This window comes from Eptatretus burgeri, chromosome 11, assembly GCF_056783735.1.
Source record: "Eptatretus burgeri isolate ZD-2024b chromosome 11, Ebu_testis_v1, whole genome shotgun sequence".
NCBI classification, from domain to species: domain Eukaryota; kingdom Metazoa; phylum Chordata; class Myxini; order Myxiniformes; family Myxinidae; genus Eptatretus; species Eptatretus burgeri.
Window position 1 is genome coordinate 28,062,757 of NC_140971.1, and position 25,806 is coordinate 28,088,562.

The 25,806-nt window shown below is 39.3% G+C and overlaps 1 protein-coding gene across 9 annotated transcripts in view; it reads left to right on the forward strand.

The window, feature by feature from the left end:
- The window catches only part of LOC147016742 (very-long-chain enoyl-CoA reductase-like), a 55,353-nt gene that overhangs the window by 20,065 nt on the left and 9,482 nt on the right, over positions 1-25,806 (forward strand). For 6 of the 9 annotated variants that reach the window (XM_085845696.1, XM_085845699.1, XM_085845701.1 and 3 more), the window contains 9 exons: positions 9,752-9,796; positions 10,536-10,639; positions 13,294-13,409; positions 14,194-14,299; positions 14,536-14,608; positions 15,897-15,934; positions 19,803-19,860; positions 22,141-22,229; positions 22,997-23,042. In XM_085845696.1, coding sequence (XP_085701822.1) covers positions 9,752-9,796; positions 10,536-10,639; positions 13,294-13,409; positions 14,194-14,299; positions 14,536-14,608; positions 15,897-15,934; positions 19,803-19,860; positions 22,141-22,229; positions 22,997-23,042 — 675 coding nt within the window. Of the gene's footprint in view, positions 1-7,977; positions 8,145-9,751; positions 9,797-10,535; positions 10,640-13,293; positions 13,410-14,193; positions 14,300-14,535; positions 14,609-15,896; positions 15,935-19,802; positions 19,861-22,140; positions 22,230-22,996; positions 23,043-25,806 lie in introns of all 9 variants that reach the window. The other 3 variants (XM_085845703.1, XM_085845704.1, XM_085845702.1) reach the window with 2 other exon arrangements.

Genomic DNA, 25,806 nt, shown 5'->3' on the forward strand with positions numbered 1-25,806 from the left:
TCAAGTCCAATAATTAAATTCCAAGTGTTGTGGTCAATTATGTCTATGTGTTATTTCAACTCAACAAAAATAAAATTTTTAATGACTATTTTTAATCTAATATAAATGACATGTTGGTAAAGATGGTTCTATCTTTGGTGTATTCCAAGAACTGGATATGGATTTATCAAATTATTACACAAAGGCACAGGCTGAACGACAGAAATATAGTATAACAAAAAATATTAATATGAAAAATGCTTTTCAATTAATAAATTATCCAAGTCCGACTGACGTGAATGACTTCGTGAGATTAAGTGATTTATCACAATATATATCCTTAAATAAAACGGCCGTGTATTCCAAAGATACAGAAGTGTTGATTTTATCTCCAGGTCATACAGAATTCATAGTTCCAATTAAAATAAATTTTTATAAAGAAGGGCGTATAGTTTGTAGGAGAATAGAACAATGGGGGTATGATATGAATGATTTAGGGTATAATTGGTCATTTAAAATTGACCGAGAAGACCTGGAACAATTAAATCAGTCTCGTAAGAAAGAATATTATCCACTTGGTATTGCTACGAATTTGGAAATTCGATTGCACACAACATTCATGTTCCTTTAGTCAGCTATGTCGATAAGTGCTTGTTCCCTAGATAGCTCACCTTTCATTGTTTAAATGTTCAGAAATTGATTAAATGCGCTGCGGATCGATTTTAATAGTTAGGGAACTAACAATGAAGACATCCCTCCCCCTCTTCTGCGAAGAGGAAGAAGAATCCTGCCGTCCCGTGACTCGTGATGTCAACAACTCCCTCCCACCCGTGGTTGAGTGGGCAGGATGGATCACGAGGGCATGAGTCACGCCGGGCAGAGTTGGAGAAGGGAGTTGAGGAGTCGTTCAGCAGACCGTCGGGTCCTGCTTGGCTTGCGTTTGGGTTGAGGCCTTCGGAAGCTTTTTGCTTCGGCTGGCTCAGTGAGCTTCGGCTGAGGCCTGGCTCGGGAGTAGGCTTTTTGGAGGCTTTTTGCTTTGATGGTTCCGTGAGCTTCAGCTTCTGTTTGGCTCGGGAGAGCTTTTTGCTTCAACCTGCCCTGTTTGGAAGGAAGTTAAGCTGGTCGCTCGGCTCGAGCTGCGAGTGGTGGCTTGTTCTTCTTGGTTTGTGGAGCTCTTTGTTCTCCATTTTGGTTCCCGGCTTGGTGCGACTCATCGACCTCTTCTTGGAGGTGGTTCCTCGGGGAAGCGACGCATCGACGGGAAGGATTGGCGCCTCGTCTCACCAGCACGTGTTGAGAAGCTCGGGAGGATTCGTGGGAGCTCGGGAAGGATCACGGCGATTTGATCCAGCTCGCTCTCGCTGGAGCCCAGGTCCGAACAACTTGAAGACCACACGAGGTGGAGAGGTTCGAGATAGGTTCTGAGTTTCAGCTCACCTGTCCTCTGAGCTGGAGCTCGTTATTAAAGGCCTCTGCCACCATTTCTTTGGTGTGTGTCCGTGGGCCAGTCTAATAAGTAGGAACTGCTGTTAAGTGCAAGTGACTGTACATAATAAGTAGATGTTTGTAGTTCTTTTGTCGTGTTTTTGTTGCTTGTATAATTGCATACGTGTTTTTCCTTGTTTAATTGCATACGTGCTTTATTATAATAAATGTCCTTGTGTGAATGTAAACCTGTTCGTTGCGTCCATTCCCTCATTGAACTGCCTCATCTTGCACTCGGAATATAGTTGGTTTTTAAATAGCCGATAAATAGAATCGGGTCCAGCGAGGTCTGGCGTTTGGTTATCCCGCTCGGTTATCCCAGAACGGAACGGACCGATTAAGCGGTTCGTGTCCAAGCAGGCCTTCGCCGAGGTACGGTCCCTCGGTAGGTTACCCACGCGGGTACTTAGGTATATCGATATTCGGCGATTGACCCTATTTCACGCGGGTAGAATACAGACTGGGCCGTGGTGGGATTAAAAATCAACCCGTGACTGGTTTCTTGCGTTGTTCCAGAAAGTCACGACTGGATTGTCCGTTCGGTGGGCGACGCGACCGCTATTGGTTAGACGCGGTCGTTCGCACACTGGCGGGCGGAAATCTACAACAGTATGAGAATGAGTTTTGTGGAAGCACGATTAGTAAACAACAAATAAAAGAAATTAATAAGGGTAAATATAATAATGGTTTTGCCCTAGTTTATATCATGAAAATAGAAAAAACAGGATTATATATAATAAGTAAGGAAATGCAAAATGATTTAACGATGGGAAGATATAACGTGTTTCATGTCATAATATTATTGTCATATATTTCTAATACATAAATGACAGCAAGAAGGCTTCAAGAAAAATTATCATTTCTGTGTCCAAGCATACCTTCAAGAAAAGGGTATTCGGTATTTTAATAAATATGTTCTACAACATAAGAATGAGGTATTTTCAATAAAAGATTGGCTTTATACTGATGTTGATAAACCGACAACTTTGGATTTAATTAAAATGTTAAATAATGAAAAAATTATAAAGTTAAGAAAACGTAAGGCTCTTTTAGAAATTCAGAAGAAATTTTATTGGTTTCCTGTTGTTAAAAAAAATTTTTTATTTTGGATACAGGAATAAAAAGAAATCCTGATGAATATATGTATGGTATTCTATGGGGTGTAAGTGATTTGAGGATAGTAAGGGACGAGGAAGGAGTTGAAGAAACTGACAGAAGAGGAGGAAAAGGAGGAGAGGGAGAAGAGAGAGAAGGAGGAAAGAGAGAAGAGAGAGAAGGAGGAGAGGGAGGAAAGGGAGAATAAATAAATATCAAAATATGGAAACCAGTGAGATTATAAAAAGATTGGGGATATGACAGAAAATAAATGAATCTCAATGCACCGAGGAGGAAAACAAAGAATTGACAAGTCTATTAGAAATATTTTCGACAAGACTATTGTCATCGTTTTCAAGGGACAGATATTGACTTTAAAGTTTTTCATTTTTTTTCTTAAATAAATGGAGGAGAGAGTGAAGACATTTCTAAGGATTCTTTATTTTAAAAAGTAAGATTCAAATGTGCATGTTGGATACTAAAAAGGTTTTTGCACTCTATAGGAATTTTTCTCATAAATAAATGAGTTATTGTCTCAAATGTAAAAAGAAAACTAATACTAAAAATGTCTCATATTTTAAAAGTAAAAATAATAGGGTTATACAAAAAGGTATATGTTCGGTGCGTGGTTCAAAAAAGAGTCAATTTATCTCCAAACACAAACGTGGAGGAGATATACAAAAGTTTTTATCAGGAAGTAAATTTACAACTACTGGAATACCAGGGGAATTACATCTACCAGGGTATTCTTTCTGTGGTCCAGGCACAAACTTGGATAAAAGATTAGATGAGGCAGACAATCCTAAACCATGGAGTAAACCCATCAATAGGGTTGATGAAGTGTGCATGAGGCATGATATTGATTATGGGAATACCACAACTTTGGAAGAAAAGCATGAAGCCGATAGAGAAATGTTGTATAATTTGTCTCTGATACAAAATCCAACCTTGAGCGAAAAAGTTTATAGGTTCATCGTGAAGATGATCAGTACTAAGATGAAACTTGGGCTTGGAAATTCAAAAAACTTATAGGCTCTAATGATGTCATTAAGACTGAAGAACAATTAGCTGATGAATTACATAAACGAATATTCACAAAGTTTCAGAGAAGGAAGGTTTATTCCAAGGGAGTTGATTATATCTGGTCCGCTGGTTTGATTGAACTCAATAATGATAAGGGGTACAAGTATGCTTTAACCATTATTGATTTGAGGAGTAGATACACATGGGTTGTCCCTTTAAAAAAAACAAAAAGGTAATACTCTTATGTTAGCCTTTCAACAGATATTTAATAAAAGTAAGAGAAAACCTAAAAAATTGTGGACTGATGAGGGTAGAGTTTTATAACGAGACATTTATGAATTTTCTAAAAAATAACAGCATTACATTATACAGTACCTTTAATGAAGGAAAAGCCGTTATTTTTGAATTTATTTATGAAGGAAAAGCCAAGTTATTGAGCGCTTTAATCATACTTTAAAAGAGAGACTATAAAAAAATTCACACAACTCGGTTCTCAACAATGGTCATCTTTTATTCAGGATATTGTAGATAAGTATAATGACACGATTCACACGTCAACGAATACGAAACCATCAGAAACATTTACAAAATTAGAATATGAAAAAGAGATTAATGTCAGAAAACCTACGTTCAAAGTTGGTGATATCGTAAGAAAATATAGGTGGAAATCTCATTTTGAAAAAGGTTATACAAAGCGATGGACAAATGAACTTTTTAAAATTGTTGATGTAATAGATACAGTTCCTTGGACTTCTAAGGTGTATGATTTAGAAGGGGAAGAGATTTTAGGTTCATTTTATTTACAGGAATTACAAAAGACAAAACTTAGCAGATAATACTTGTGGGAGCAATAGGTTGGCGCTTCACTCCCCTCTACTATACACCTTTATGGACACTCGAGGACCAAGTCCGAGGTGTATAACAGGTGGCATCTGCCGAGGGTTAAATTAAAAAAATATATATATATATATAATTTGTGTCAAGGGGTACGTTCTTTGATCTATGAACCCCAAACACAGAATCCTCAACTGAATAGTCAGTCAAGGCTTAACTTTTGTTTGTTGGTGTGTGTGCAATGGGGAATGTTCTGAGATCTGTGAACCCCAAATACAGAATCTTCAACTACGTAGTCAAGGCTTAACTTTTGTTTGTTGTGTGTGTGTGTGTGTGTGTGTGTGTGTGTGTGTGTGTGTGTGTGTGTGTGTGTGTGTATGATAACATAACAGTTAGCATAATCAACCCCAACCCTAACCCACCCTTACCCTCGCATTCAAAATCTCAAACCCACCCTAACCCTCACATTCAAAATCTCAACCCCAACCCTCACCCACCCTAACCCTCACATTCAAAATCTCAACCCCAACGCAAACCCGCCCTAACCCTCACATTCAAAATCTCAACCCCAACGCAAACCTGCCCTAACCATCACATTCAAAATCTCAACCCCAACCCAACCCTCGCCCAACACAATATCTTTTTTTTAAATACTTATTTCAACAATATATATTTTTTATGTTTTTTTCTCTTCTTCCAATTCTGTCTTTTAAGGCTTTCAAGTTTGATGAAGTAGAAAGGGGGAGTAAGAACTTTCCTGCACTTTGTTCCCAGAACTTTCTTGATATTGCTCTCATCAAGCACCATCCAACAAAGAACAACATCGATAGGTTTAGATCTCAAAAAGTCTTCTTGGTAGAAACCACATTTCAAGTCTCCAAAATAAACCCAACTTTCCAAGTCTCCAAGGTATAACCACATTCCTGTTGAGTTTCCAAGATATGTCTCGCATTGTGAGTTATCAAGCCAGAACCCACATTTCAAGTCTCCAAAATAAAACCAACTTTCAAAGTCTCCAATGGATAACTCATTTCCTGATTTTTTTTTTTTTTTTTTTTTTCAAAATTTGTGGGTCTCCAAGGTAGGTTCCATATTTAGAACCATCTTGGCAGAACCCTTTTCCCGAGTCTCCAAGGTAGTTATTTAAACCATCAAGGCAGAACTCATTCACTGATTTTATTTTTTTTCAAAATTTGTGAGTCTCCAAGGCAAAACTTATATTCTGGTTCATCAAGGTATAACTTGTTCAGTGGGTATTGTCTTGATAACTCGCAATGAGTACTATTGTTGTAAAACTCTTTTTCAGGATTTTGCGGGTCTCCAAGGTATATCTCTTTGGTTGGGTCATCAAGGTCGAGCTCATTCTGTGGGTCTTGGTCGCTCATAAGGTCTTCAACCAAACCGACAATTTCGCCCCAAGTTGTGGCAAAAGCAGTATTTTCATTTCGTATTTCTGATACAATTTCCTGCGAGAGAAAATATTAATGTATTAATTAAGTGATTTAATTATTAAATGATTATATGCTTAAATCAAACTCTGTAAATAGGAAAATAAAATCTTACCTCAATAGATAAGAGGTTTGAATCCAGTTCATCAACTTGAAGGTTTAGTGCCATTCAAGTAGTAGAACTCCAAGGAACTCCAAAGTCATCCCACTCAAGCTCAGCACAGCAGTCCATTCTCAGTAAAAGTAAAATAAACCAATGTCACCCTGCCAAAAGGTGACCATGTGTGACTTCTTTAAGGTCACACTGAGGTGAACAGAGCTGCTATCCACCAGGAGCGACTCCTTGAGGAATGTCTGCCTACGAGAGATTCCGATGAGAATCGTTCTACAGAGTAACCATGAAAATTATGTGTTTGCCTCATAACGTCACCAAATGACGTCATAATGTCTCAAACTTGACATATCTAGAAAGCACTCATCGAGGTGTTCAATTTGAGGTACTACACGATATGGTTCCTAAAACTTGAAAATTTGACCTTGCAGTCAAATATGCTTGACCTCAGGCACTAACCATGAAGATCAAGGCCAATCGCCACCAAAAACGAATCAGCTGAGCGCCAGACCATATACTACATTCCATAAAGTTTGGAGACTATAAGATTAAAATTACTCAAAAAATAAGGGTTTCGTCGACTCCCCTGATTTGCGACAGTGACCTTGACCTTTGACCTTGACCTACAAAATTTTATGCGCTGAAAGGGACCTCTATAGGCCTCTGATATGCGAAGTTACAAAAATTTCCAATGATAACTGTGCTCTGCAGAGTGATTTATACGTGATTACAGACAAAAAAAACAAAACAAAAATAAAACGTATGAAGGTCAAGGCCAATCGCCACCAAAAATTAATCAGCTGAGTGCCAGACCATGAACTATATTCCCATGAAGTTTGAAGACTATCCGATCAAAATTACTCAAAAAATAAGGGTTTCGTCGACTCCCTTGATTTGCGACAGTGACCTTGACCTTTGACCTTGACCTTCAAAATTTTGTGCGCTGAAAGGGACCACTATAGGCCTCTGATATGCGAAGTTACAAAAATTTCCAATGATAACTGTGCTCTGCAGAATTTTTATACGTGATTACAAAAAAACAAAAAAAAAAACAAACAAAAAAAAACATACAAGCTGACCAACATATCTTGCAAAAACTTCGTTTTGGCAAGGTAAATATTGTTACGGTTGTGGAAGTTTGCATTACACCATAAAGGGTCCTCAGGTGAGATATATCTGTAAGTTCATGTGTAGTTAGCCCAAACCCGTTGTATAGAGGGAATATGTGTGATTCATCCGGGCTGCGATGCTTTGAGTTAGCCATTTTTCTTTCTCTATTGTTATTTTGGACCATTTAGCTGCTAACAACTAAAACACCACCACCTTTGTCTCTTTACCTCCACAACTCCATCCCGCAAACATCGCTTCACCGCCATTCTCAAACGACGCCCGCCAACCACCAAACCACTACAGCAAACCCCCCACCACCTTCGCCTATCTCCTTCTACAACCATCGACCACACCACCAGTCAACACCAAACGTCGTGTGTTCAGGGCCCGTTCGGTAATTGATACCGAACGCGTCGAGCCATGGGTACGAATGCGTTCCTCTCAGGGAGAAATTCGGATCGGGAAGGGTTCATGCCCCTTTTTCTCCATCCAATGGGCGAGCGTTGGGCGGTATAGCCCCGCCTCCAAGCGCGATGAATGTGGATTCTTCACGGGAGAGAATTTGGATCAAAAGAGGCTCACGCCCCTTTTTGCCACGCCAATGGCTGAACAGAGGGTGGCGTGGCCCCGCCTCCAATCGCATTTTGATCCTGAAATCTGCATACAGTCTCCTCCTCCGGTCTATAAAGATGCGAGCACAAGGCGGTTCGGGCTGGTCGAGTGAAGACGGGCAGCTGGTCGAGTGAAGATGGAGGTCGTCATCGAGGTTGTCGTGTGGGGGTCGCTCGTCTCGTTGTTGGTGCCGTCTCGTCGCGGGATTTGAGCCAGCCAGCCATTCCCTTTGCTCGACCCTGAGCATCGACAATTCTCCTCTCCCCCATCCTTGCTCAGGTGGTGCCGGTGGCCCCGTTCCTTCCCCGCCCTAACCGTGGTGCCGACCCAACCGTGCTGGCGCGGTGCACGCTGGAGAGGGCTCGCCGACCACGCCAGGGGCACGGAGTCGGGGCGCAGCTGCGCGGACATTGCGGCTTGCCCGCCATCACGTCACGAGGACGCGGGTAAGACCTTTTCGGTCTCGTGGACCTGGCCGCTCCTCCAGGCTCCACATATATTTGGTCCACGGACCTGTCTGCCTCCTTGCCTGTGAGGGTGGCTTTCGTTTCCTTTGCTTTTCGAATGAATGATGTGGCGCCGTCCGACAAGTATTATTGTTGAAGTGTTGTAAATAATTATAGTCGGTAGTAGTGCTTTTCCTTTTGTTGCATTTTGTCTTGACTGTTATATGTGCATTACTGTATGACTGTGAATACGTGCTTGTCTGTGTGTGTGTAATAAAGTGCTTGCTTGTTGAACTGTTTCCCGTTTTGTTGCGTCTTTTTTCCTTATTTGAATGCTCCATCTTGCATCACGTAAGGGATTGGTAGTGGGTTTAAAACACCCGGTAAATAATCTGAACCGTCGAGGTCGACGATAACTCCGCTCGGTTATCCCTGTAGCACGGAACGAGCCGCTTAAGTGGTTCGTGTCTGGAGTCGACCTGCGGCGTGGTACAACTCGGTACGCGACTCACGTGGGTACTTAGGTATATCGACATTCGGCGATTCACCCTATTTCGCTCGGGTAGAATGCGGACTGGGTTGTGGTGAGGTTAAACCCCCACCCGTGGCTAGCTCCTTGGCGGTAGTTCCAAGAGGGTCACGACTGAATTGCACGTTCGGTGGGCGAAGCGGCTGCTATTGGTTACACGCGGTCGTTTGCACGCCGGCGGGGCGCAAATTCGCAACAATATGTTGAAATTCAGTCTGGGTTTCAAGTCAAGCCTTTATATAGAAAGACTGGTGGGTGTGGTTTCCTTTGGAAATTCCTTGAACAAGCCCAGGCGTTCGTCCAGAAATTTTCTAAAATATAACATTCTAGAATTTACTAATGAATTGTTTGTGAGTCAGAGACTAACTGGAAATGATGTCAGAGTAGGTGGTCCTCACAAAAGAGGGTGGGGCTTAGTAAAAGTGGGCGGGGTGTATGAATAGTGGGCGTGGCTTTTGAAAAGTGGCTGTGGCTTATGAAAAATAATGTGTGGGTCAGGAGGTGGACAAACAAGAACATTGAGAGAAGTTTATCATTTTATTTCTGCTTAACAAAGACACATAAACCAAGAACTAAGTTCTAAAATAGTATTTGTGAATATACTCGATGGTGATGAATGTAATAGGAAAATTAATTTATTACCTGAAGTAGAACATGGACAAATATTCATTGGCTCACTCTTTGAGTGGAATGAAAATATAAAAGGAAATCAGTAAGTATTGGGGCAGAGATCAATCTCTTCTTTTGACCCCATGGACTGAGAGTCAGAGGGGGTAGAGAAAATCATTCTCTTTTGACCTGATGGGCCTTGAGTCAGGTTTCCCCATTCATTTGTATGGGGGGGGGGGAGGAATCTGTCTCCTGTTTAGGGGTTTACGGGGTTCAATTCATAGTTTTCCCCATTCATTTGCATGAATGTCTCAGAAGCCCCATGAATCTACTACTGGTGTACGTTATGATGAAGGAGATCATGATTATGGACATTCTGAAATGTATGCCATCAAATTTACTTTTGAAGTAAAGGTGATTGGATTGGATCAAGTTTCCAGGTCCAATGGCAATTTGTCTTTGTTTGTAGACCCCGGGATGTATCCAGCCAGGCAGAGCTTACGAGTGGATCCTGGTAAGAGGCATTCTAAACCGAAAGGAAGAAAACACAGATGTAAAATAGTGAATGCATAAATATTATCAACATCCTAAAACATGGGTATTTCTTGATGATGGAATATGTTATAATGGGAAACAAAATTGTGAATTCAGTGTATGTGGATGTTCTCGATTATGGACCAAATTAAAATAGTTCAAATGTACGTGCAACGAAAGATTGGGGAAATAGCCTTCGTGAACGACTTAGCAGCAGGAAAAATAATTGCATGTTCAAAAGACATCACAAAATAGGAAACATAACTTTGAAATGAGATTAACAAGGATGTTGTACGTAGACGGAAATACACACTACTGATACATATCATGATTGGGGATGTCGAAATACTAAAGATTTCGATGATGGGGATTTTTATGACAAATATTGTAATGATGTAGGTTATGATGAAGGAGATCATGATTATGGACATTATGATGCTGAAGATTCAGATGGAGGTTGTGATGATGGAGATCATGATGTCATTGTAGTTCATGATGACCAATGGAAATGAATATCATAAGAGATAACTGTGATGATGTCGGTTATGTTCAAGGATTTTTTAAATTTTTATCAGAGATTCACAGATGATAAAAAATATCGTAATGAAGATTGATTTTGGAGATTCATATGAGATTGTGCTTACTCAAATCATGACTGAAGAATCTCGTGATGATAGAGATGTATTTGGTTTCCGAGTTGGATCATATTGCATTTACAGGTGGACAGGCAGTAAGAGATGGTGATGTACTACAGCACCTTCCTGTAGGCACCACAGCGATTTTCTACTTGTATGACCTGGGCCCACAAGTCAACTGGTCTACAGTATGTCATCTTCAACCACAACCTGGCACTGGTTATCAATAACCTAGTACCTAACAGTACAGAAGATGGAAGTACAGGGTGTCCACAAATTACCGTTCCAAATTCAAATCGGAATTAAAAAAAAAAAAATGAAATGGGATACAACAAGATGGTTCACTGTTTGTGATAGGACATTTGTCAAAGTTTTTTATTGTCAACATTATTTATCATCCTCAGTACACTTCTATGTGACACCCCTTTTTACCACTCAGCCCAAATTGGGCTAAGGGGTATTGTCGTCACAGATGTTGTCCGGTGGGCGTCCGGGCGTCTGTCAACTTTTGGTTTCCGTCAATTTCGAGGAGAACGCCTTGTCCGATTAAATCCATTTTGCAGGGTTTGTTGGGGCTGGGTAGAGGAAGGTTCATTTCCATAATCGGTGCGATGCGATATCCAATATGGCGGCTCAGGCGGTCATCTTGAATTTGGTTTCCGGACAATAACTTGAGAACGGCTTGACAGATTGATTTTATTTTCATGGGGGTATAATGGGGGTGGTTAGAGGAAGGTTCCTTTCGATAAACAGCACAATCCGATATCCAATATGGCGGCTAGGGCAGCCATCTTGAATTTGGTTTCCGGACAATAACTTGAGAACGGCTTGACTTATTGATTTCATTTTTGTGTGATATAATGGGGGTGGTTAGAGGAAGGTTCCTTTCGATATTCAGCGCAATCCGATATCAAATATGGTGGCTAGAGCAGCCATCTTGAATTTGGTTTCCGGACAATAACTTGAGAACGGCTTCACACATTGATTTTATTCTGGCGAGGTATAATGGGGTTGAGTAGAGGAAGGTTCCTTTCCAAAATGGGCATGCTGCGATTTTCACTGTGGCAGCCATCTTGAAATTGGTTTCCGTCGATTTTGAGGAGAACGCCTTGTCCGATTAAATCCATTTTTGCTCGGTGTGTTGGGGTTGAGTAGAGGAAGGTTCCTTTCAAAAATGGGCATGCTGTGATTTACAATATGGCCACCATCTTGAAATTGGTTTGCGACAAGGGGTTGAGGGGTTACGCCCGCTTTGCGGTGCTATTTTTATTTATTTGTATGGAGAATGTGGCTGCTTGGCTGCATCATTTTATGGAAGTGCAGCTGTGCTGCTGATGCAATGCTTCCTGTTCAATAGTCCTCATCGCCCTGTGTAGTTACGTAACTTCCGCATGACATGAAAATAAGCTAGTACTCATTTTGCCAACCTCAGAAGGATGACAAGTGGAATCAACCCACCTGGTGTTAATTCAATGGTAACAATTATGGGAGTACAACGTTGTAGGTCCACCTACATATCAAGGTAATTGTCAGACTTGATAGTGGCTTCAGCAAAAAAAGAATGGCCCAATGACTCGGTCATGCATTAGGCCACACCACACATTAGCCTCTGGACATTCTTGCTCAAGTTCATGGACCTCGTGCAGAGACTCATAGGCACAAATCCTGACATTATGCCTGTTAACCTTCCCTGAAACACGGAGAGTTGACGCATCCGAGAAGAGCATACATCATAGGAATCTGTTGTGTCTTCGTCAAATCATTCCAAGATGTCCACTGTAAATGCTATGCATCGCATACAGTCACCCGGCTAGGGTGCAAGCATCAGCTGCACCTTGTATGCGTACAGCCGCAGTCGCATGTGCAGCACTTTATGTGCTGTTGTACAGGGTAGCTGCAGTTCCCCATGGTGGGAGTCTGAATGGACTTATGTGATGTGTTCAACATCTTCACTACTTGTGCTTGGCTGGCCAACCCCCTTCCTCTGCAGGATACCATCAGTCTCCATAAACTTTTTGTGCCACTCACGAAACGTTTTTCTCGATGACGACTGCCTTCCATCTATCTCTCTATCGAGTGCAGCCTGTGGCTGCTGGTTGCATCATTGATTGGGACACGGCTATGCCGCTGATGCAGTGTCCCCCTTACCAGTACACTGGTGCTCATTTTGCCTACCTCGGAAGGATGGCAGGCTGAGTCAACCTCCTGGTGTATTTTTAATTCAGTGGCCAACGCAGCTTGAACTCAGGACCCTAGGATCCCAAGCCGCCACCCTAACCACTTAGCCAACACCAGGCTGGCACTGCCTTCCATAGGTTGTCCTGTAGCTTCGTTGAACCTGTGTAGTTGATTTGGTCTCTATAAACCGGGCAACACACTATCCATTTTCTTGTGGGGACACCATTTGCAGTAAATGTGATGCGACGTGTCACATTAGACACCTGTTAACGAAAGAAAAGTCAATAAAATTTTTAGAAATGTGTCTTCACACGCAGTTAACTGCGTTGTTCCATACCGTAACATTTAATTTTTTTATATTAGTTTGAATTTAGTTTGTGGCCAATCTGTATTTCTTTCCATGGGTATTGAGGTTCATGAAAAAGTACGATAACAGGGGGGAAAGGGTTGACAAAGTGAAAACAGTTGGACACTTATGTAATGATGTTAAAGAGGAGGACATGTGGGTGAAGGGTGGGAACAGGGTCTCAATGGGAACATCACAGGATGGTAATGATCTGAGAATGTCCAAATATTTTCATTGGGACGTTTCTATCATGCTGCACTAATTTTGATCTCTTCCAAGACTCTGCTGCTCTTCACTTACATCTCTAATGCTTTGCAGGCCTTGCTGTGCCGTTACACCCTCTCTCTGGCTCTCTACTACTTGTGCTACACCCGACCACCTTTCATCTATGGTTCTGAGCAGGCGTTCTCTGCAAGTCCTCATCGCCCCGTGCAGTTACGTAACTTCCGCATGACATGAAAAGTTTGCTTTCCAGGGGACATCTTGAATCATTTTCCAGAATAAACTATTTGCAGCCACTTCAATTCCCTGTAATTAAGCCAACAAGCTGCTTTCAATAACCACACAACGAAGAGAATGTCAAAGTTGGTGTAGTTTCCAGCAGTGTTTAAAGCAGAGTTCAGTGGCCTTTATTATTAGCTTACCTGGAATTAATTATCCCTAAAGTATTGTCATCTTGCACCATCCATCCGTCCATTGGTCCGTTTCCTATTTCGACTTCTCTGGCCAAACCGCTAGGTCGATCAGGCTGAAATTTGGCAGCAAGGTTCCACCCCTGACTATAAACGAGGATTGCAAAGCTCGTTCGGGTCATGTTACTTGAAAGGAGGTCAAAATGGCATACTTATTAAATTCCTCCAAAATCTTCTTCTCCAGACCCACCAGTCAGAATGCTACCAAATTGGAGTTACGACATTAGGCCAGGGCGTACAGGTCCAGTAGTCCAATTAGATAAGTTGCAGGTCCAGTGGTGATATTTTTATTATTATTTTTTGTTGTTATTATTTCTAGTGGTCAATTTTTATTTTTATTATTATTATATCAATAAATCAATGTATCTGTAAAAACAAACATCTCACTATAGCTCTAGGGTATCGGCTTGCTGACAATGCTGCTCCAAAATCATTGGCTTGGAGCTTTCACTGTGAACCAATTTTCAGATTAAATGTGAAGATTTGAAGGTAATTTTGGGATACATGTTTTTGTTTGTCTACACAGCCTTGCATGTGTCTGTTACACCTTCCATTATGCAAAGTGCATCCTGGAGACTGTGTACATTCACAACGTCAGTCGTGGAACCTTTCCACTACGCCAAGCTGTTCGGGTAACATCATCGGGTTCGCCACCATCATTACACCTTCATCCTCGTCATCAGAACCCAACCAGGATTTATCTAATCTTTCTTGCATTGCGTCTGTATGACTTTTTGGTGATGTATAACCACCACCTTGACCTGAATGATGGCACATGATCAAAATGGCTGCCTTTTTCACTTTCTCCACTTCCCCAACCCGTCATTCTGTCATTGTTCCTTGCGATTGTATCTGTGTTGTACCGCAGACATGTGCCTGTTATGGAGCTTTTACATTGTGGATGGCTTTTTACGTCAACCACCCACTCTACACTCCTCCATGTGTGTACATTTCCGGCCAAGCATGCATTTTTAGATCACTGGCTATAAGCCAACAACATTCAGCACAAATGGACCAATAAATGGTTAATTTCGATTGATTTTTAAAAGGGTATTGGTGATTTCACTTTGCCACCTGCACAAGCAATTTCTCTGGAGGGAGAGTTTTTTTTTTAAATGCCATTTGAAGTGAAAGGCAAAAGAAGATTCAAAACCTGAGTTCTGAGATCTGGTAATTATCACATTTTAAATTCAAAATGCTAGATTAAGCAGGAGATGCACGCTCAGCTCCGAGCTCTCGAACCTGGGTTCGAATCTTGGTCCAGCTATAAACTGTCCTGGTGTTTCGCAAGCAGGGCGACGCATCAATGTGTACACCATCCATTAGATGGACATTAAACCGACGTCCTGTCTGCCAGCATTCATGGGTGGACATTAAAGATCCCATGGTGTCTTTTGCAAGGGTAGGCGAGCGAACTGAGGCACCTTAGCCAAATTCCAAAGCTTAAAAAAAATTCGAACATGATCTAAGGCTTGTAATGGAGCTCACACACACACACACACACACACACACACACACACACACACACACACACACACACACACACACACACACACACACACACACACACACACACACACACACACACACACACACACACACACACACCTGTTGGACTAGGCAAATACAGCCACTGAGCTTGGGGAGAGTGCCGTCACTTCCTGGAGTACAACAATGGCGCCACTTTTGTCACTGCACTCAGCGGGGTATTTCCAAAGGAGGAGTTTCCTCCTCCCCATCAATGCCAACATATGGGGATTGTCCATGCTCTTTTCCTTTTAAATGCTGAACGTCAAGCAAGGAAGCAGCACGTACCATTTTTGGAGTCTTTGGTGTGACTCGGTGCGCCGACCTCCCAGGCTCGGAGGGGACGATCTATCACACCACCGAGTCTGGCTTGACCCACCTTCCTTCCATTCTCCCCTGACATGGTTAACTATCATGACATGCGCCCAATCCCCAAGTTCAGGTGGACATTGTGAAAATGTTCAGCTGATATTACATGAATCGTAGTCATCGATCGGTACACATGTGATGATGACATGAGAACACTTCTACAATCACAAGGCAGTCAGCATCTGATATCCATCCCAGAGCACCACATTCAAATGACACCCTGTAATTCCTATTTTATTACTGAAGTGTGTGTGTGTGTGTGTGTGTGTGTGTGTGTGTGTGTGTGTGTGTGTGTGTGTGTGTGTGTGTGTGTGTGTTTGCTTCTTCCCACAGCATACAAGCACACCATAATGTACCTCCTCCTCTTCATTGTACGTACCTGACACACCAACATGCCACTAAGAATCTTTGCTGAGTTAGGATTTTCATTTGAATAACCGATCAAGATGTATGCCCCACTTTGTCCAACCTCCCCGACTCCTCTTCATTTAGTTATTTTCTCAATTTGAATTTTTTTTATGAGGTGGCCCACATTTCCACCATACTTGGCTACGTATTAGATTGCCCCTTTCATCATGTCTGCCATAATTTGTCCAACCGAAACACCCTGCATTGCACCATTTTGTCTTTCTGGCCTTGGGTCATTTCATTACACGGTAACCAAACATAATTTAAGGAAGGTAGTGTTATTTCTATTTCATACTTCCTGTTTGTCTTGTTGTTTCACTCTTAAAGTTGAATTAATTGATTATTCTCATCTGTGAAATGTTCGATTAAGTGAAGGGAAACAACTGACATTTCAAAATGATGCTCCATAAAGCAGCATCGAAAGGTGTACAGAGGGAAAACTCAGGTGGCTGATCACACAAGGAGCTGGGATTAATTGGGGTCTTAATTAATGAAGATGGAGAATGAAGAAGAAGAATGACACATTACGATGCCACAATACGACACAACCTGTGCCGTTTACCATCACGTTTACCATCTTCTGGTTTACCATCACAATATGAGGCGCCGCGAGGAGGAGTGATGTTAGGGCCACATCGGCCATTTTGGAGTAAATGCCATATAGCACTATTTTAACCCTTACCCTGTCATCCGAGCCTATCATCATGATATCATTAAAAAATGTCGCTTACATCACTCCGCGCCAGGCCTCGTATATCTTTTGACGTTGTTCCATCACAATCCCACAACAAAAGTAAAATGTCAAAAGATGTCGTGATGGTAATCAATAAAAGGACTGTGGTGCCATATTGTGGCATCGTTATGTGGTGTCAGTCCTACCTTGTGGTTTTTTTTTTTTGAGATTTCATCCCTCTATTTTTTTTACATTTTTCTTAAAATGTTGTTTTTTTCTCTTCTTGTTACATAAAACGATGCGCATCTAATATCATAATTAATTATTTTATGGTTACTCTAAGAGTCTAAGACATTCACTAAGGAGCTAACTAAATTATACTGAGCAATGTTAACCCTTAGGAATCATTTCCACAACAATATAATATAATGCATAGAAAGCAAAGACCTCAGTGTTCTCTAATTATAATGACTATTTTAAGCCCAACACTGGATTAAATGAATTCTCTATTCACAATGTTTAAAGGGAACACATATGTTGATCATGGTGATAGGATACCCTAGATGTTTAGAGGTATGTATGTGCATTCACCTCTGAGCTGTCTACTCTGCGTTTGAATCCCGGCTCAGCTATAACTTGCCAGCCTGGTGAGCCATCAATGTGTGCCACACCTCAGATGGATGATAATTAGGAATCCCACTTGCCAGTATTAGGTGGTGGACATTAAAGATCCCTTGCTGTCTTTCGGGAAGAGTAGATGACTTATCACAGGCACCCTGAACAAATTCCAAATTCCTGCCCCTGACTGACTGCTGAGCAGGAAATGGCAAGCTAACCAAGATGGCGCCATTGCCAATAAACGGCTTCAGCAGCACCGACGCTTTTTAAGGAGTACTAAACGAACTGTGAACCCGTTGGGTTCCCGTTGTGACAGCGGTTCATGAAAAAAAATCATTTCAAAAAACAAAAAGATAGCTCCAGCAAACTATACCGCTGAGGTTGTTTGCATTGATCAAATACTCCCAAAGAGTACTTGACTGAATCAGGAATTGATTTTTTAATTTTTTCGTTGCTCGATTTTAACGAAACTTGATACTGCACACCGCAGGAGGATGGCGAGTAAGGTGGCACTAAAATTTTTGTGCTATCATGTACCGTTTTGGCTGTATTTCGGGAACATACATACATTATATATATATATATATATATATATATATATATATATATATGTATATATATATGTATATATATATATATATATATATATATATATATATATATATATGTATATATATATATATATATATATATATATATATATATATATATATATATATATATATATATATATATATATATATATATATATATATATATATATATATATATATATATATATATATATATATATATATATATATATATATGTATATGTATATATATATATATATATATATATATATATATATATATATATATATATATATATATATATATATATATATATATATATATATATATATATATATATATATATATATATATATATATATATATATATATATATATATATATATATATATATATATATATATATATATATATATATATATATATATATATATATATATATATATATATATATATATATATATATATATATATATATATATATATATATATATATATATATATATATATATATATATATATATATATATATATATATATATATATATATATATATATATATATATATATATATATATATATATATATATATATATGTATATATATATATATATATATATATATATATATATATATATATATATATATATATATATATATATATATATATATATATATATATATATATATGTATATATATATATATATATATATATATATATATATATATATATATATATATGTATATATATATATATATATATATATATATATATATATATATATATATATATATATATATATATATATATATATGTATATATATATATATATATATATATATATATATATATATATATATATATATATATATATATATATATATATATATATATATATATATATATATATATATATATATATATATATATATATATATATATATGTATATATATATATATATATATATATATATATATATATATATATATATATATATATATATATATATATATATATATATATATATATATATATATATATATATATATATATATATATATATATATATATATATATATATATATATATATATATATATATATATATATATATATATATATATATATATATATATATATATATATATATATATATATATATATATATATATATATATATATATATATATATATATATATATATATATATATATATATATATATATATATATATATATATATATATATATATATGTATATATATATATATATATATATATATATATATATATATATATATATATATGTGTATATATATATATATATGTATATATATATATATATATATATATATATATATATATATATATATATATATATATATATATATATATATATATATATATATATATATATATATATACATACATATACATATACATACACACACACACACACACACACACACACACACACAAGATGAGAGTTTTAGTAATATACTAGACGACCCGTGAACCCATTGGGTTCCCATTGTGACCAGTTGATGAAAAAAATCATTTGAAGAAGAAAAAAATATAGCTCCAGTGAACTATACCGTGGAGGTTGTTTGCATTGATCAAATTCTCCCGAAGAGTACTTGACTGATTCGGAAATTGATTTTTTTAAATAATTTTTTTCGTTGCCCGATTTGAACGAAACTTGATACTGCACACCACAAGAGAATGGTGAGTAAGGTGGCCCTAAAATGTTTGCACTATTGTGTGGCGTTTTGGCTGTATTTTGGGAATATACATACATACATACATACATAAATACATGCATACAAGATGAGAGTTTTCATAATATATAAAATAAAATGATATTTATAGATAGATGGCGCTTATCGTCATAAGTTAAGAAACTGTAAGCTCGTGTAATGCAATAATTTCTTGCACTAATATAATCTTGTTTTTGCCCAACTACTAGGTATGCGAAGCTGGAAACTACTTTGTGCTTGTATACCTACGTGACATCCGCATTACTGGCAAGTCTCTCGCAGCCGTGTGGGGGACTTGTATACATAGTCAAGGCTCGTAGAAGAGCTGGCACGATGAATGGATTAGGACGTAACAGACAAAAACAGGACGAACTAGAGGGGAGCACTCGGGAGAGTGCAAAACCTCCGCCGCCAATACTGCTGGGTCACTCAAGTGAACCTTGTATCTTATTCATTAAATATGATGTCAACAGTGCTGACAGAGTTATAGTTCTTTTCTCCAACATTTTTTTTTTGAGGGGGGGGGGGTTGGGAATCACTTAAAACATGTAGAAATGCAAAAAAAAAAAAAAAAAAAAATCTTTTTTATTGGGGGGGTAACTTTTTGGGGGGCGGTTGGAAATCACTTAAAACGTAAAAATGCAAAAAACAATTTTTTGGGGGGGGGTTGGAAATCACTTAAAATATGTAGAAATGCAAAAAAAATTTCTCTAACAATTTTTTTTGGGGGGGTGACAATTTTTTTGGGGGGGGGTTGGAAATCACAAAACATGTAGAAATGCAAAAATTAAATTTCTTGGGGGGGTAACAATTTTTTTGGGGGGGGGTTGGAAGTCACTTAAAACATGTAGAAATGCAAAAAAAAAAAATTTTTCCAACAATTTTTTTTTGGGGGGGGTAACAATTTTTGGGGAGGGGGGTTGGAAATCACTTAAAACATGTAGAAATGCAAAAAAAAAATTTTTTTCTCTAACAATTTCATTTTTTGAGGGGGGGACCAAGTCCAAAATTTAATGGCATGATCCTTGGACCATACCTAACCCCCCCACCAAGTTTCGTCGAAATCCGTCGAGGAGTTTTTCCGTAATACTGTTCACAAACAAAGGGGTGAAAACAGTAACCTCCATCCATCTTCCAAGATGGTGGGGGTTAACAACATGCATGGATAGAAAAGGAAACTCCAAGAAGGAAGAACTGGAAAATTAGGAGGGATTTGTGTGGGGGTTAATGAGGGTAAAAATATCATGGTTTAGGATTGGGGATGATCTGAGATGGTAAGTGAACACCTGTACTGTCTTGAAGACCTGATGGGAAATAATGAGATCAAAGAGAATATGAAAGTTGGTTGCACAGGTGAGAAAAAAAAGAGGAACAAATGAGTGGGAATGAGCTGTGATCCTGGATTTAGGTAGTTTTGTTAGAAGAGGGTTGATGGTGGACCATGTGAATCCTGCACAAACCTGGGGGGGGGGGGGGGACAAAGCAGCTAAGAGCAGAGGGTGCAAGACCAGAAAGGAGGCAGTGAAAGATGGAAGACAGACAGAACACCGACCTGTCTGCGATGGTGAAGCGATAAGCCCAAAGACTCGGCTTCGGCATGGGAGATTCCAATAATCTTGTAGACCTTGGTTTTATGGCGTGAAGCTGGGCAAGCTGAGAGGTGGGGAGTCAGCCCAGAGGGGAGAGCAGTACTCCATGAAGTCTTGTTGGTTGATAGGAATTCAGGTGTGCCAAGCAAGGACTTTGTATGACTGAGGATGCCCAATCGGCAGCTGGCTTTGGGTGCCAACTTTGTAATGTGGTTTGCCCAAGAGAGATCATGGCTGATCATGAGACTCAGGTGTTTGGATTACTGAACCTCCTCAAGAGGAATGTTAAGAAAGTAGATAGGAGGGTTTGCCAGACGGTCCAATCAGAGAGAGAGAGAGATAGTGAGTGTGTGGGATTTGTCAGTTTTGAAAGACATATTCCAAGTGTTTGACCATCTTGTGATTTTTTTGTAAGGTCTAAAGAGAGGGAAGAGGCTTTAGCCTGCTTGTATGAAAGATGAGGGATGTCATTGCAGAGGGTGAAATCATAAACACATAGATAGAGGATTTTCCAGATTGTCAGAGAGATCATTGGTGAAGATCAGGAATAGTATTGAGTGCAGAACACTACCTTGGGGGACATCAGCCTCGACAGGGAGAGGAGATGATAGGATTCCTTTTGGTGCCACACGTTGCAGCTACGAGAGTCGATGAAGTCAGGAGACCATGTGTGGGGTTGGCCTTGGATGCCATAGGCAGAGAGTTTGGAGAGCAAGACAGGATGCCAGACTGTATCAAAAGCATAACATATGTCCAGAGAGATGGCCCTGAATTATTTTTTTGCTTTGTGTTGTGATCATTTTATTTTGCTGAAACTTTCTGAATTCCCATGTATGTCCCCTGTAATAACAAAGTGCTCATTATTGTTTGTACACACAGTGGATTGTTTGTACATGCAGTGGATTGTTTGTACGGTGTTGCATTAGATTGAATCAAATGTTTCGTTTGATGAGTGCAGGACATAAAGAGATGATTTTCCCTGTTGCTGGACCGAATCCCTTTACGTGGCCCTTCGCCTTCATCTCCTGCCCGAACTACACTTATGAAGTAAAACCACAAATTCACAAACAGAATGAGAAATTGTTTAATAAAGCAGATGCCTTGCATTGTAAGGATATGCAGAAAGACATCTGGAAGGTTCCTGTGTCTGTCATTTAAGCTGAAAATGTATTTCGAGGGAACGTCAAAACTATACCATATCATCCTTTGCACAAAGTAGTTTTTTTATTTTTTTGCTGAAAAGTTTTGAAATTACTTGGTGAAGCAAAATCAGTTTTTATCTCAATTGATAATTGCTGCTGCACCGGCATGTGACGTAATATGGCATAATGTGACGTCATTGCAGGTCCTGCAAATTCCTTTAGGTTGAAACAATTAGACAAAGCACCATTGTGGCTTCAGCTTCCTGTTTCCGTTTTAGTTTTGGCCACCGGTAACAGATGGCTCCTTTCAAACAACTTCAAATGGGCCCGTATTGTTTACTCTCCATAGTTTAAACTTTATTGTTGAAAAAGAAAAAAAAAGTGTTTGAAAAGGAAAGTTTCTCCTCCACAACCCTGGCGCAACCCTTTAAACTGAGACTGGTGTTATTTCAAATTCTGTTATACAGTAAATGAAATTTGATGTGTAAATGACAAATGATGAACATTCATTGTTTCTTTTCTTAGGAGGTCTACTCAAAATTGATAATCATGTCGTTTAATTTCATAATTACTGGAAGGTTTTTGTGTCAAAGTTCTATAAAATCATGACTTTGCTTTGAAAACTCACTCCCCTCACCCCTGACCCTCCTCTCTCTACCACAACCCTGGCAGGCAGGAGTGTGGATGTGTTTTGCTGGTATGACCCACACACTCTCAGGTGAGTCGTTTTAATCACACTGGCAAAGACACTGCCCTTAAAGACGGTGACGGGTTAATCCTCACACATATATGTGCTACAGTATATTTTATCATACTAGAAGCACCCGCTCTCTACGGGAACGGCCGGGGTTGGGGAGGGGGGGGGGGGTATGATGATATCCTTATTCAAACGTGTAATTCAAAATACCTCTCTAAAATATCTCACACTGCGTAATTCAAAAAAACACCTCATTACACTGGAAAATGAGGGGACAGGAATACTGGACAGTGCAGGGTGTGGACTTGTCCCACCTGAAGCGGTGCTACATGATACACATTTACATGAATAGGTGTGTGACAAGGACGAATTGATTCGATTTTGGTGAAGATCCGGATCTGAGAATTTAAATTTTTTAAAAAAGTGATTCTTCACCATTGAGAGATGGGACCAAAAACGATAAATAGCATGATATTTCAAAAAGTTATGGACATATTGATAAAACTCGGTGGATAAGTTGGGTAGTTGACAAGAACAAGCCAATTCTATTTTGGATCGGGTCCAGATGCAGATCTGGTCGATCAGTACAATACAAAATGTAAACTGTTCAACCTGGTGGAGGTAAGTGCTCTACCGAGTGCTGTTATAGTGTAATACTGACTTCCATCGGGAGGCACTAAACGATACACGTTTTCATAGAGGAGATCTCAGGTCCTCCCCCCCCCCCCCAGCGTGAAGCTCCATGAATATTAATTATTTTACCCTTTGAAGCCTTCCCATGCTCATCAACTCTTTGTGAACGATACCATGGGATATTTTAACATCCATCTTCTAAAGCTAGCAGAGAGGACACCCAGCTTAACATTCAGTCAGGGGCGGTGTGCTTTGTGATGCAATACCCTCCCTGCCTGCGAAGCACCAATTTAAGTTTATAGTTGGGTTGGGAATTAAACTCAAATGTAAAGGCCCTGTCACACCTTGTCGTTTTAGCCAGCGTATGGCAAGGTCTCAAAATGTATGTAAAACGCTGGTGTACGCTGAACTATTGATGTTTTTTAAAAAAAGTTTTGGGCGTATAATAACGTGTTGGAAGTATGCATAACGTATTAGTAACGTACACAGAACGTTTTAATCACATATAGATAACTTATACCAACGAATGCTGAGCGTGTTGTCGGCGTTCACAACCTATGCCTAACGATAGTATAACTTATGCATAGCGCGGCAGCGTATCGCCGACGATCACGTGACGTAGCCTATTCATAGGCTGTGGCTCGATGATTCAAATCATAACCGCACTAGACATTGAAGTGTGAAGCCGCTGTCACACCTTGACGTTTTAGCCAGAGTATGCCGACGTATGAAAAATTTGCCGAACCAAGCTGGCACACGTCGAATACGTTATGGGGAAGTTTTGTATACGTTAAGAGCACGCTGGCATAAGTCGTCATACGCCGAGTACGTCGAGAAATTTTCAGCATGTTGAAAATTTCTCGACGTATGACACATTCCGCATACGCTGGCATAAGTTGTAGGCACGGTACGCGATCGTCGACACACGTTACTTGTACGTTACTCATAAGTCGAAACACGTCAATGTAATGGTTAGCGTCAGTGTTCCAGACTCCTTGGTTTTTTTTTTTTTCTTCGGTATGACGGTGATGTTAACACTTCGATTTCTTAGTGTGGTATGACGGTGAAGAAAAAAAAAAACCAGGGAGTCTGGAACACTGACGCTAACCATTACATTGACGTGTTTCGACTTATGAGTAACGTACAAGTAACGTGTGTCGACGATCGCGTAACGTGCCTACAACACGTTACTCATAGGTTAGAAATAAGTTTCGGGTACGCTAAACATTACCTCGACGTGTTTCGACTGATGAGTAACTTACAAGTAACGTGTGTCGATGTGTGTCAACGATCGCGTAACGTGCCTACAACTTATGGCCAGCATTATGCGGAACGTGTGAGTCATACGCTGGCATACGTTGAAAAATTTCAAGCATGGAAAATTTGTCTAACACCTCGGCATACTACGACGTATGCCAGCGTGCTCTTAACGTATACAAACTTACCCATAACGTATTCGACGTGTGCCAGCGTTTTAGCCAAATTTTGCATACATCAGGCATACGCTGGCTAAATCATCAAGGTGTGACAGGGCCTTAAGTGAGCTACCTACACAATAGTATAACATGAGATAAGGCAATTCTCTGCATGTATGTATGTCTGACAATCATAGAAAAAGAAAAAAAAAAAAAAAACAGCTGGGCCAATCTCCACCAAATTGTGCTTCCGTATTTGGGGGTGCCTAAGGTCAGGCACAACCCATCCACTATGGGGAGGGAGGCGGGACATCTTACCATTTCCACCTGTACATTGTGGGAGCTCATTGGCAGGCAGGATATGAGCTGATCTGTAGTCCACTTTATAGTGTAGTGGCCAGGGCTGAAAAAGGGCTCTAATTTAGGAGATACCCCTACCGGTGGTATAACAATCTGAAACCGGTCTCATTTGAACCGTATGGATGTCTAGTTTTTGAAAACTGAGGTTGTAGTTGTTGAAATTCTGCACAACATGGTGAGTTAACCCCTTGAGTGCGGGAACATAAGAGAAAATGACCATTTTCAATAATTCTTTATTTACTTCAATAAGCATAAAATACATGTAGAATGGTTGAATATTTCAGGGTATTTCTATGTATTGGACATGTTTTAAGATATTTCAGGGAGTTTCAGGCTCATACGGGGATTAAGACCCACAAAATACCCCCAATTTTGGC